The 13,743-nt window shown below is 40.1% G+C and overlaps 2 protein-coding genes across 5 annotated transcripts in view; one reads left to right on the top strand and one right to left on the bottom strand.

Moving 5' to 3' along the window:
* arhgef25a (Rho guanine nucleotide exchange factor (GEF) 25a) overlaps positions 1 to 1,394 on the bottom strand; it is a 42,629-nt gene extending 41,235 nt beyond the window's left edge. For 2 of the 3 annotated variants that reach the window (XM_004558761.6, XM_004558762.6), the window contains exon 1: positions 840 to 1,392. In XM_004558761.6, the coding sequence (XP_004558818.1) occupies positions 840 to 935 (96 nt within the window). In that variant the 5' untranslated portion in view covers positions 936 to 1,392. Of the gene's footprint in view, positions 1 to 839 lie in introns of all 3 variants that reach the window. The other variant, XM_004558763.6, reaches the window with a different exon arrangement.
* On the top strand, positions 1,181 to 13,187 carry ankrd33aa (ankyrin repeat domain 33Aa). 2 transcript variants are annotated; one of them, XM_004558765.4, is made up of 6 exons: positions 1,181 to 1,198; positions 7,082 to 7,352; positions 8,914 to 9,231; positions 9,361 to 9,490; positions 9,576 to 9,716; positions 10,705 to 13,187. In XM_004558765.4, exons 3-6 carry the CDS (start codon positions 8,974 to 8,976, stop codon positions 11,508 to 11,510), a joined length of 1,335 nt encoding a protein of 444 aa, XP_004558822.3. In that variant the 5' UTR covers positions 1,181 to 1,198; positions 7,082 to 7,352; positions 8,914 to 8,973; the 3' UTR covers positions 11,511 to 13,187. The 2 variants fall into 2 exon arrangements, with proteins under 2 accessions (XP_004558822.3, XP_076734115.1); XM_076878000.1 differs by lacking the exons at positions 1,181 to 1,198; positions 7,082 to 7,352 and adding an exon at positions 8,455 to 8,715.
* Positions 13,188 to 13,743: the final 556 nt, after the last annotated feature.

Below are 13,743 nucleotides of genomic sequence, written 5' to 3'. Positions count from 1 at the left end.
ACATAACCACAGAACATTATCCCAGTGGCTGATTTTTTTCCAGTTTCCTGCATCTTTTTCATCCTTTTCTCCATTACACACTGAACAAGAATGTGATGGAAATGAGGCCCTAGTTTTGCCACAGAGCTTGGATGAGAACCGTTTCTCAGAAATAGGTTTGAAACTGTCTTTAAGTCCAGGGATGGAGGGAGATTAGATTCACTGTTATGGCTATGTCCTATATCTGCCAGAAAGGAAATAATCTGTCAAGATAAACATTTTTTTAAGAGAAACAGAACTTCAAAAAGGAATTCACTGGTCACTGTGGTACCCTCCAACTTCTTTTTTCTTTTTTCTTTCTGTCAAATCAGAATTTGTCCTACAGAAGAGAGGACAGGCAGAGAAAAAAAAGAGAAAGGGGGGAGGAGAATACATTTGCAGGGCTGCAATGAGGCATTAGACCTGCATGACTTTGTTTATGGTTCGATGTTTTAATCAACACTACTGAGCTTCCTGTTCCACTGAAACATCCAAGATTCCTCCAAAGCACTGAACGGAGACTTGCAAACTTTCCATACCCCTCACTCTCTCCTCTCCCTATCCACTATATCTTGATCATTTTAGGTTGATGAAAAGGTTATAGCGATGAACAACAAAGCAACAAAAGCAACAAAAAACACAACCACAAAAACTTGGCATGTACAATGTGGATTTGTGGATATGTTGTGCTCTACGAACCCTGAAAAACACCTCCATGTGTGCGTTCAGTTTGAATTTAAGGCATTATTCTTTCATATAAACAGACAGTATATATCCAAACAGATTTCAAGTGAGCCAGCTGGGCAGCAGTCACAACTCACCCACTGTTGATTGGGCATGGCCACGGAAGTAAGCACATCAGCCATGGCTCCTAACATCTGGTCAGTGCGTCCCTGATTTTTCTGCAGAGCTTTCATTCTCCTGAACACCACACAAAAACTCTACAAGCTTGGTCTCTGATTCTGATGCAATCTTCGTGTCCCGTGTCTGTCCTGTGCTCTTGTTTTCTGCCCCTTCACTGTGCACTGTGCTGCAGTTTGGAGCTGAGCCCACCTCTTTCTACCATGACACACAGGAAACCTCATGCGCAAGAATAGATCAAGGAGGAGCAGGAGGAGGGCTCGTGTCTGTGTGGGAGCGTGCACTTGGTCAGGAGCCTCAGCACGTCCAGGACGCACAGGTGAGATGGCTGCAAGTGTCTGTGCAGCTTCCTTCTCTGATAGTCTGCACTGTTTTGTCAGGAACCTGAAAAACAGACAGATTTTTCTTCTTCTTCCGCCTCCTTCTGAGGTTTTTGTAAAGTCCACAGTCTTCTTCTTTGTGGTTCTTCTAAATCATGAGGTTTGACAGTGTGAAGTTGGCCTTCTTGTATGTTTTCTGAATGCTGAAATGGAGCGCAGTGGCTGAGCACACCACCCTCCCTGAAATCCTCCTTTCTTGTTCTTCATTGGCTATACAATATCACCTCCCCCTCCCCCAAACCTCACCCCTTTCATCATTGTTTCTCTTCTGTCTTTCCTTGTTTCCTTGGTTAGCACCTGTAGTTTTTTTTAAGCTCAAAGTATTTCAATCTGATCTTTCATTGAACTCCTGTAAAACTCCACACTCTCTTGATTTTTGCCCAAGTCTCAAGCCCAAGGCAGTGACACATAGACTGTGCGAACCCTTGAGCGGTGGGGCAGCCCCAAATAAGGTATGAAAACACAGTCCACGAAGCTCAACTATTTGAGACACTGTCGCCATTTCCACATTTATCTTACTTTATTTATTCAACTGCTTAGATGCTCATTATTTAAGCTGTTAAAATCAGAAGACTTGCAACATTATTTACATTTTGACACTGCTGACCAAGTAGAGAGACATTGTCATAAAGAAGTGTGTCTGTCTTTCAAATTCTTAACTTTTATTGGAGAACACTAGCATACTTAATCAAACTTTCAGGTTCAAATGCCATGCGATTCTATCTTTAGTGTCTATCAGTCTTAGATTTTCACTGCAGCAGTCGCTGTGTTCCTCCAAGAAAAACACACGTATTGTACTCCCTGTGCTTCTAGCGATCTATATTTAATTTTTAGAACCTGACTTACATTACTGCTACAAAGAATATCAAGTTTAGTGTGCTAGCATGTAAGCTAGTGTTATTTAGGTCAGAGTTCATAAACAATCATTTCTGTCAAAAGAGGAATAATATTTCCAAATGAAATACTTTATTTATGGTGGTTTGACAGGGAGAAAGGACTGATACAGAAAAGAGCAAGTGTCACTACCAATGGCCGTGATTGATGTTGATATTTCTATCAGACTGAATAAATCAAATAGAGTGCGACAAAGAGGAGCTAGGGTGGAAGTGGGTTGCAAAGCGGCTCACAGATGTGCAGCAACTGCAGGCAGCTGGGAGGATACACATGTTTTGCTTCAGTGCTGAACAGTTTGGGGAATATCTTGTCCAGTTTGTTATAGCAACAATAACTAATCACTCACAAGTCAAGCTAACACAGTTTTGTTAGTTAGCATGAGCTAAGCTAAACTTTTTTCATGTAGATGTTTTTCTTTATTTGGACGTCTCAAACTGCAAAAGCAATGCCCCTGCTCTTTAAATGTATTTTTAACAACTGATTAATAACCTATCTGATTGGCTAGTAGCAGTATTGGCACATTTTGATTGGGTGGTGTCTCAACATTTTAGTGCAAACAGAACAAGCCAAGTAAAGCATCCATAATTTAGTACATCAACAGATGATGTAACCTCATTCAAAGGGAATGAGAGGAAAGAACAGTGTCTGACGTGTCTGTGTGGATTCTCCATAAGATAGCACTGATAGCATAGAAGGGTATCTGTTCAGCTATGTGGACGGGTATTGACACCAGCCTTTTTCAGCTGGGATTGCAGCTGCATCACTTTGTTTGATTGACTCATTTAGCAGGTCAAGGGGCAAACAGTAATGTAATGCTGACTTGTACACCTCTGTTTAAAGAACAGCTTGGTCAATGAAACAACTATTTGAAACTGGATCTTGATTTTGTGCAACTAAATGCAGACAGACCGAAAATTATCTAAAAAATAAAAAGTCCTAAAGACAGCTTGCCTGGATAAAAAGCATTATATTCTTAATGTTCTTGTCTTTTTTCCACTTTTTTTCTGCTCAAGCACAAACTCTCAAAGGTTGTATAACCAAACCTGAAAATAGCAGCTACTCATCTAAAGAATAATTCTTGGTTTAGGTGTCAGTTTAATCTGATGAAACAGATAGGTACCTTTTAATCACCTGGAAACCCACCCAGGCCCAAACTCTTTTTTTATACACCAGTCTCAGCTTTTATATCAAGTAACATCCATGTCTCAGAGTTTTTACCTTTCCTAAGCCAGAGCGCTGCTTGTGTTCCTGTTTTTGTCATATATAGTCAAGGCCAAAGGTGACCATGGTTCCACCATGACAGACAGCTTTAAAGGTCTTCGCAGCATAAATGTTTCATGAGGGGAAGACATCTCTATTGTCTTCCCCTCATTTTGGTGTGCCTTTTTAATGTTTAATGAATTCCTCTATTCTGAATGTATAATTCAGATTAAAGTTAGAGAAACCAATTAATCCCTGCAGTATGTTCTTATTGCATTCTGTAATACACAAAATTACACAATAAAAATACGCTAAGAATATGTCCCAGTAGAATGAGCTAGCAAACACCGATGCTTGTTTACCTCCTTTCGTCTCAGATCCCTGGTGTATTACATGTTGGCTGACTCTCACAGCCATAGCTTACCCTGCTGTCTGGTTAGAGTTGAAACATTGGTAATGTTACACCAACAACAGGTTGGACAATTGTTTGCTGATACATGGCTCATACCTAACCTGGTTGTGAACTTTATTAAAATAGAAAAAAAAACATTGTGTCTGTCTCAAACTGAAAGTTACCAGAAAAGCATCTGTTCATCTGTAAACTTGCCTATAATTCACAAGAATCACTACTCCTCCTAAAGTACTGGTCAAACTTACACAACGCAAAATGATCACCTAATGGCTCAAACTGTGCTCAAGGTCAAGGTCATATTTGTTGTTTCACAGGGGATTAGCCATGAATCGTGATGGATCGTGAGCTGGATGAGCTATTATGTCATTGACATTCTGGTTTGGTTTATGTGCCATGCTGGTATTTTTTATTGCACGAGTACATCATCACCATTGGGGCTTAGTTGAGTAAATCTCAGGAATGTGTGTGAGAAACTCAAGGAAACTGACAGGCTGTGTAAAGAACACATAAAAAAACATCTCTCAAAATTTTCCCTTCCCTCACCAACTATGAACACATCAGCAACTGCTTAGGGCTAAGCCACAGTTGCCTGGCAATGACTTTTTATTTAATAACAGACTCTAATAACCATTTTTTAGCATTTTCATAAACTGGTATTCTATAGTGAATATGAGTGTAAATGGTGGTCTGTCTCTCTGAGCAGTCAGTCGCAACTGACTTCTCAACTGTCCAGAGTGTACCCCACGTATCGCCCTATCACATGGATGCAATGCTTTTCTATATCACGTAAGTAAGAAATTATACCATCACATCCAAAGGCATCTAAATAACAAGCATATTACACTACACACCCAGATGTGTCCATCAAACATATATTTGTTCTTTTTATTTCATTAAAAGATCTTTTTAAATATATATATATATATAATTCCAACGACAGGGAGGGGGAATATTTTCATAATTTTATTTTGCCCTATTTCCTTAATTTTTCCCAACCATGATGCTGTCCATATGAAGCTTCATTTCTTGTCTGAATCCCACATCCCTGAACAAATCCTCTCTGTCAATGCAAAATGTATTTACTTACTCATCAATTAAAGCAACTCCACCACACCTTATCTTCCCATTTGTAATAACATGATCTAAATATATGTTTAAAATATGTTTAACTATTTCCTGGATGCTGGAGGATTGTACGTGCTTTAAGGCAAATAGCATTAGAGGTGGTTCTGTCTTTAGCAGATAAATGGAATTAATATAGCAGATGCACGGTCCTGCACTGACTGCCAACAGTCTAATATTAGCTAAGCACATTGCTGTTGTTAGAATCAGTCACTAAGCTGGCTAAACTTAGTCCACTTTGTCCCAAGCCTCTTTCTTTTGCTCCACCGCTGATTTGTGCTGGGTAATGTGGTGTCTGGGGAGAGGTTGGGCTGCCTTTCACAGTGATGAGTAAATGACTCTGTCAGGAATTTGCAGAATAGAAAGAAAATAACCCCGACCCTAAAAGGAAAGTCTGAGTACTATCAAGAGGTGGGAATCAGAACAAAATGTACTTAAACTTCTAAATCTCATTCACAACTGATTTTCTTTGAGAAAATGACTTAGAGGTTGCTAAATATGCTATGCTGCCCTCATCTGGTAAACTTGATTGGCCTTTTTTTGTAGATCTTAAAGAAAAACGGAAAACATCCAAAGTACACCCTCAATCACTACCCCACCCTGTCATGCCAAACAGACTTCCTTTTCCTCTGTATTATTTCCTGTCAATTTTATTTCTGCTTTGCTCCCAGAAGCTATAATTTTCCCCCCACAGGCATGCCCTTTTCTACTCTTCCTGTGTTTCATATCAGACCTACCTCAGGGTCTTGTGTCTAAACATAGAACCTTTTCAGTGACGGTTAAGGTTACTGTGACACTATAGGTCCAATCTGATGCTTTAAAGCCAAAGAGGTGTCTTCGGATAAGGGCTTGTCAGTGGGACATTTGATGGGATTTCTTGGGATTATGATGTTGGAGGTGTGTCAGCTTCAGCTGGCTGTTATCAACATGCTTGTTTGTTAACTCTTGAAAGCAGATAACCATCTATAATTCTCAGGATCAAGCAGCTTTTGAATGAATGTCCAACCTTTATTATAACAGCTTTACTCAGTTATGACTGGGCTCTGCAATGATATCTGCTACTTGAAATAATGTTGATCTTTAATAATGCAGGAGCATTTAGTGATTATAATTTGTTTAAATTAAGCCTAAATTGTCTGCATGCCTTGTTAAAAGTTTGTAGATTTCATTTGGAAGTGTAGTAGCTAAGGCCTACAGTGAGGAATCATGTTATTTTTTATCTTGCTGAATGCCACCACACAAACTGTACTCATGTCCAGGCTGTCCATTTCCAAGTTTCATCAGAAGAGGGCAGTCAGCAACCCCTCTGAACAAGAGGTGCTGTCACATAACACAGGCCAACAATCATATGCTTGAAGTGAAGGCTTGGCCCTACTCTAATTTAATATAAGGGTTAATCTGTTTACATGCACATTTGGACCCACGTAACTGTAACACTGATGCTGTGAATACACCTGTTAACAGGATATTCCCGTCCACATATGAGATTCGACACTGTGAGCAGAAAGGCTGTGGTCACGGTTCAAACGGGACATTACTAAACCAACAATGCTAAAAAGTTAACCTAATTTATTTCCGTTATAATATTGGATTCAATATCAGACTTGCTTAAATAATCATGTTAATATGATAATTAAATACCTACAGATGAAGTTTGTGGATAATGAAATATAACTTATGCAAGCACTTCCTCCTGAACAAAATGTATTAACTGTTCATGCCTCATAATGTAAGGACTGGGCATTTTCAAACCAGGTGCTTACACTCACTTCCACAGTGTCTGTGCCAATGCACAATAACTTCATCTTGTGTGCCATTGTTTTTCCCCCATAAGTGTTAGTTTGTTGTCCCAGCAGATGGATTTCCATTCCAAAACAGACCCGAGACTCTGCCTTGCATTAGGCAGACTCACTGGAATTATTCAGGCAGGGGGTCCTCAGCAGCAGAGAGCAGATTTGGGAGCAACAGCTTCTATGATTCAGTCACAGGACTTTTTTTGGACAGTTTGAGGGGTTTGCCCTGACACAACAGACGGGCAGCAGAAAGCTGCAGATGGGCAGCTGAGAGATCTGAGAGATCAGAGAGAAGTAAAAGAGAGAAGAAAGAGAAGCAGACCAACTCAAAAGACTGTAAGGGGAGCAAGTTTGGCCGCTGTCTGTTTCCTTCTCTTAATCCTTAAATCTTCTGTAATCAGGATGAGAGGAAGAGAGCACGTTGGCTGACTTAGGACAGCAGAGTCTATGTTGGGACCTGGCTGATGAGGCAACCTTACTGGGCACTAGTAGAAATGGAGGGAGGGGAAAATCTGGAGCTGCAGTCAGTTTTGGGAAACTTAGCCTTAACCAGGTTCTACTAAGCGCCAGCGAGAAGCGTGGAAGTCCAGGATGGTTTAACTGTCAAGAGGAAGTAAGAAACCAGAGGAGAAAAAAAAGAAGAGGACTAACTCATGGCTGAACTGCTTTCAGGTGAGAGCTGTGTTATTATTTTTAGTAATATTTGTTCTGACATGTGTTGTTTTTGCTTTAGTTTTTATGAACATTCCCTTTTTAATCATCTTTATTCCACCGTTAAAAGGCAAAAAAAGACAGCTGACATTTAGAATTCAGAGTAAGATGTCTGGCCAGATTGCAAGGTGTTGCTCAACAGGAAGTGGAGGCCACAGTGGCCTACACATCAACACTAAAGTCAGGGCATTTTATGTTTGTGCAGAATGAGGAAGAGAGAGAAAAGACTTGTGTGGGAACTGTGCATGACAGAGTGCTGAAATACAAGCATTTGCTCGTGGGATTAAGGGATTTATGGACGTTAACAAGAGCTTATTAAAAAGATAACCAATTGGAATAACTTCTAATTACTGTGACTGACAATAGGTGCAAAACTAATTTGCTGAAAAAATGGGTGAGTTTTGTGGTGCATGCAGGACCACAGCCAGCTCTTCTGTTATTTCCAGTCTTTAAAATATAGAGAATTAGAACTAGCTGACACTATCATATTTCTGAGTCTTGAGAAATAGTGTCTTCAGTGGCTTGAAAGTATATTTACACATTAGATACAAACTTTACACTACAGGATATGCCAGTGTGCTGATGTATGGAAGCACAGGATAACAGTGTTAAGACACCATGACACATGCTGTCACTAGACTGGCCTCCCATTGCTTCCAGTACCATATGGCCTTTTTCATCCCAGTTGAGTGTCCCTATGCCTTCTTTCACTTCACTGTGCAGACTGAGCGACCTCGGCTCTGCAGGATTTCTTGTTTTATAGTTGCTGTTATTTATGTGTAGATTTGTGCCTTCACATTATTTACGTTTCAGTTGTCTTAAATATATTTAAATTATGAGACTGCTTTCAAGGTGATAAGTATTTACTGTCTTTCTCTGTTGTGTGGTGCCAGTGAAAAATCAACTGGCAGCAAAGCATGTTACACAGCATGTTACACAGGGAGGTTACCTATGTTGTAAATCAGAGACTTACTTTGACAGGAGGGCTGAGGTAAAGCTCTTCATCCTCTTTAGGCCTCATGCCTTTTAAACAAGGCCTTTTCAGGTCACCAGATCTATTTAAAATGCTAACTTTAAAAGCTGCCAGTCTGTGTTGCTCGTCTCACAATCACACGTGAACTGGTCTAAGGAGGGGAAGAGGTCTTACACCTGCCAAAACGAGACTGGAATGAGACAGCAGCACTTGTTAGGATTTGGCTTTTGCAAAGGAAAAACGAATTATAGACATCGGCACATTTCAAACTATGTGCACGCAGTTTTGTGTGCATACATAATGTGTGTACACCCGGAAAAGCGCTTTCAGTGTTTCGCACATCTGTCGAAGGTAACGTTACTGCAAATGAACTCTAAGCTGCTCGTGGTTTATGCATTGTTTTTTTTGAAAAACGTTATCCCCCTTTAACTACAACAACAAACACCTGTCTGCTCAATCTGAACCTATATATGTGGCTACGGAAAATAATTGTGTGAACTGTGTTCATTTCGTGTGTATGATAACAACATTTACATTTTTCTGTTTAAGATAAGGGATCTCTGCTGCAGGCCTGACACCCAGGTGTGACCAGAGTCAGCGGGGGTTCCAATGGCTGCTGCAAATGACGACCCACACCTGGGCAGTGGCCCATCTGACGACTCAGAGATCCTCCTGGATGACTCTGACTCGGGCAGTGTGCTTTCAGACGACTCCGTGCTTCCCATCTATGAAAGGGACGGAAAATCAACAGAGCCGGCTAAAACATTGTACGAGGCCTGTGCCAAGAATGACACTGCATCCCTGCGCAGCATCATGGAGAGAGGAGTCACAAAAGATGAGGTCATGGAGCTAGACATCAATGGCAGGGTGAGATAAATGTCACTTCTCATTTTTTCCACACAGGTACTATGACAATGACTTTTTTTCTTTTTTTTTTAAATCAATTAATGAAGAAAGGTATAATAGGCCTATTTATTTATATCTTCTTCCCCTCAGAATGGGCTGATGCTGGCTGTGTCCAAGGGTTTTGTGGACATCGTCGCCTTGCTTCACACATGCCCATTAATAGACATCAACCATCAAGACAATGATGGCAACACTGCTGTCATGATTGCAGCCCAAGCAGGTACATCTGAAGACATCAGATGACTTCAACATCAATTCCTAAGCTGATCATAGAATATTAACATAACATAATCTTTTCAATCCAGGCTTCATCACCATCCTGAACTATATCCTTAACTACTACCCTTGTGTGGACACTGAGATCAGGGACCCCCGTGGGTTCACAGCTCTCATCAAGGCAGGCCTACAAGGCAGAGAAGAGTGTGTCTCCGCATTGCTAATGCATGGTACGTCTAGATGTCTTTCTACATCAAATCTTCTAACAATGTCCCTCACCTGTGACCGAATGTCAAGCCCACATGGAGAGTCAGGATGTACACCTCAGATGTAGAGGATTTGGTTTGGTGTGATTGCAATTAAACTCTTATAGGTATAACAAATCTATTAATGTCCTATATATGTAATATAGAGGGCAAAGCCGGACATCCGATCTGTCAACTAATCTGTTTTTTTTTCTGGACTACAGAGATTAGTCCTGTATGAACTGTGCAGGGACACATTTAAGAAAGCTCTGTAATAATTCAGTCCACGTTCTATTTAAAGTTTAATGATGTCAGACATTAATCTATAATCCATCTGTGTTCATAGTGTGCAACAAAAATATCTGTGTGTATATTTGGTCAGTTAAAGCCTTGATTATTTGCCAAGTAGACTTCCAAAGTCTCCTGAGTAGACATGACTAAGCGTCTTCAGCCAGAAATTGGTTAAACCTGGGATGTCAAACTCATCTTACACTGTGGGCCACATACAGCCAGTTTGATCTCAGATCCTCAGTTACTTCAGTTTTATTTATTGTTTACTTTTATAGTATACCCTCTGTCAGTGTAAAGACGTTTAGCAACATAAGCAACATAAAGAAATGTTGCTGTAGTAAATAAAGAAATCTCTCAGCATGACTCTTTGGGTTTATATTGTAAAAAACAAATGTGTAAATAGCAGAAAAACACCAGAGGTTTTTGTTATTTCGTTGTTTTTCTATTACTTAATTACTGTAATATAATATGAAAAGGTGTAAAACTTAAAAATAAAAAATAATGCAGTTAAAAAAAAAGTATTCCCAGCTATTTTTGTCCCATCTCACCATACTGATGCTTGCCACCTACCTAATAACCTGTGCTCCAAAAATCACCACATGGTGGTGTTGTTACGCTGAGTTGACGGCAGTTGATTTCCTCCCACTCAACATTTCTACTGTTTTCTCTCCTCGGTGTGCAGGTGCAGATATCAATGCAGTCGACCTCGTCCAGGGGAAAGGTCTAAAGGACTGGGTTCTTAGGACAGGAAGGTTTGAGACTCTGAACAGACTGCGTCGCCTGCAAACTTGTCCTATTGCAGAACAGTTCTGTGAAAGCTACATTCCTGAGTGGCCTGAGCTAAAGCTACTGGTGGCAAAGGCCACTGCAGCCAAAACAGCAGGTCAGAAGCTGAGGCAGCGCTTAAAAGACAGTCTTAGTTTAAGCTTCCCACATGACCCCCAAGACAATGGGGTCATGGACCACATGGTGCGGATGACTACAAGCATCCACAGCCCCTTGATAGCTACTGGTTGCCGTCCACTCTGTCCCACCAGCCCCCCAGAGATTGGCAAGCGACGATTTGCTGTACCGGAACTGCTTGACAAGCACAGCAGCAAGGAACTGGAGGAGAGCATGGTGTCTCACAGTAATGGCTCCATCACTTCAGCTTCACCTGTGTCGGCCACCTCTGTATCACTGACCTCTTGCTGCCAAGACTCAGAGCGCAGGCAAAGCTCACCAACAGGTGGCATGAAAAGCTTCATCCCCCGCAGCATGGCACACAGAAACAGCATCTTCCCCTCAGGCTGCATTCCCAAAATTGAAGTTACAAAATCTGGGGAGCGCACTCCAAAGAAGGAGAAAAAGAACAAAAGGCAAAAGGGTTACCTGGAACCTCCTGTCTGGAAGTACAAGGAAGCCAAGGAGGAAAAAAAGAGAGAGAAGAAAAAGCAAGAAAAGGAAAAAGAGGAACAGAAAAAATCCAAGGGGTCCAAACGTTCATGAAGTGAAAACGCCCATTTTTTTCTTTCTAGCAAAACAGTTCTGAAGTGAGCAGCTGACAAGGGAAACACATGGGTGAACCTTGATCTGGAAAATGCACTGGATGGCTTTTTTCAGCATCTTTGTACAAGCTGAAAAATTATGCTAACCAAATAGAATCTGGTTTTCCAGAGACTGTGGTTTACTGGTTTCCTGTCTGAAAGGGTGAATTGTTTTTTTGAGGATGCAATTACACTGACTGCACACACCTGCGATGGTGTTATTTTTCTCTATAAAAGGATTTTACCCATCTTCATTTCATGAACAACTTCTCAGTAGCGTGCCATTGTGGTATTTCACTGCAATATAACCAAATAGCCCATAGCCAACTGTATGTGATCAGATGCCTTCAGGGAATGTATCAAAGTCACATTTAATCAAAGACCGTGAAAGGCCAAAAAAAACCACAAAAAAAAAAACAATTTAAGCTACAAATTAAAGGAAAAAATCAGTGAGAAATGCTCCATCATGGAATAATTATGATGACTCGGAACACTGATTTCTATCCCCTCTTAGACCTGAAATATACTCCCTTACAGACTTGTGCATGGCAGCTGCAGAAACCATGAACAAGTAGCTGCTCTTATTATTTTACTTTCTCTTCTGCTTGAAGGAAGAATGCACAGTTTGTGCAGTAGCAGTATTACAACCAACCAACTACTACAGATGTTTTTTAGTTTGTGCCGTATGGAAAGCACAAGTGTGTTATCTATGGTTCAGTTCCATTAAGCGTCTCAGTGAGCCATGACAAGGACCCAGCATCCCCTGAGTGGAGGTTTAATACACTATTAATGTCTCTTAAAAAGGTATACTGGAGGCATATGTGAACATCTGCAAGGACTCTCCCTGATAATCAAAGCAGTCACTGCAACCTTGCAGATTCCAAAAGTATCAAATGTGTACAGAGACAAGTAACCCCAAGCCATGCCTGCAAAATGTAACTGCAAGGACTAAGGGTTCAGGTTTTCCTTTAATTTGTCATCTTTTCTGTGATTCTTTTGCTCTTTTTTGTGTTTTGCTGTGTCACGCAAATGATGTGAGTGTGATACTATAAAAGGAACCGAGCCATCTCTGAAGCATCTTCTTTCATACTGGAAAACAATGCTCAGTGGGATGCAAATAGAAATCTTCAGCCTGCTGCTTCATATTGTTTGTTTCATCGATTATTATTTGAAAACGAGTACTGTTGCTATTCAGGGAAATATACAATAAGCATATTATTATCATCAGAATAACAAACTGCATATTCAAGAACAGAAACCTGTTGTGGACTATAGCTTAATTTTGGGATTTTTTAAATTATTCTCTTTATAGATAAACGAACTAAAATAATAAATAATAAATCATGCATTTAACTGCAATAAATATCCCAAATACAGCTAAATATGTTTAATTGTGTTCTCTGAAAACTATATATAATTAGATACATTGTGGTGAAAATTTAGACAATCATTTCTGGGGTCATTTAAAGTCAAAACAAGAGATGCAAAAAGCTCAGGTCTTCAACATCTTTATAAAGTCTGTAAAACTGAAACTGTGTCTGCGTGTTCGTGTGTGTGTGTGTGTGTGTGTGTGTGTGTGTGTGTGTGTGTGTGTGTGTGTGTGTGTGTGTGTGTAAGTTTGGAATAAACTGACTGACCTTTGCAAAGGTTTGTGTGTTGGTCTTTATTACTGACAAAATATTAGTGTTTGGTGTCATCACATAGTGACCAATGGCAATTTAATTTATGCAGTGATTTGATTACACTTTAACTACATGTGTTTTACGTAAAAGATAAACACATATGTAGGCCTATTGTGCCTGCTATTCAACAGTATTAATGAGCAAGTCAAAAATGTCCTCTTTATCATCAATTTGCTTTCAGAAACTGTGAAAAAGGTCTGTGTTAAAATCATATCACGCTTGATGTAATGTTGATTATTAAAAACATAGAGACTCAATATGTTTAACGTAAAAATATTTTTAAACTACCCTGATCTACTATGCCTTAATAAAATAGAAATTAAATACAATCCTGTGAGAATAAAAAGGATTTAAGTTTGTTTTTGACTGTAGACAGAGTTAGAACTGACCTGAGGTCAGCAGCCAGCTTGTTCCAAACCAGAACCATAAGCAAACTGGGATTTAATTCTGGGAATAGTGGTGATTTGGCGATGCATAGTACTTGAACAGGAAAAGAATTCAAGGTTACCTTCG

Source organism: Maylandia zebra, linkage group LG20 (genome assembly GCF_041146795.1).
Source record: "Maylandia zebra isolate NMK-2024a linkage group LG20, Mzebra_GT3a, whole genome shotgun sequence".
In the NCBI taxonomy this organism is placed as follows: Eukaryota; Metazoa; Chordata; class Actinopteri; order Cichliformes; family Cichlidae; genus Maylandia; species Maylandia zebra.
Note: the sequence above shows the minus strand (reverse complement) of the source record. Positions and strands in the feature narration are given on the sequence as shown.

Coding starts and splice junctions, on each gene's coding strand:
- ankrd33aa (XM_004558765.4), top strand. CDS start 8,974: ATGGCTGCTGCAAATGACGACCCACACCTGGGCAGTGGCCCATCTGAC. Junction 9,491..9,575: donor CATGATTGCAGCCCAAGCAG/GTACATCTGAAG, acceptor TTTTCAATCCAG/GCTTCATCACCATCCTGAAC. Junction 9,717..10,704: donor CTCCGCATTGCTAATGCATG/GTACGTCTAGAT, acceptor CTCGGTGTGCAG/GTGCAGATATCAATGCAGTC.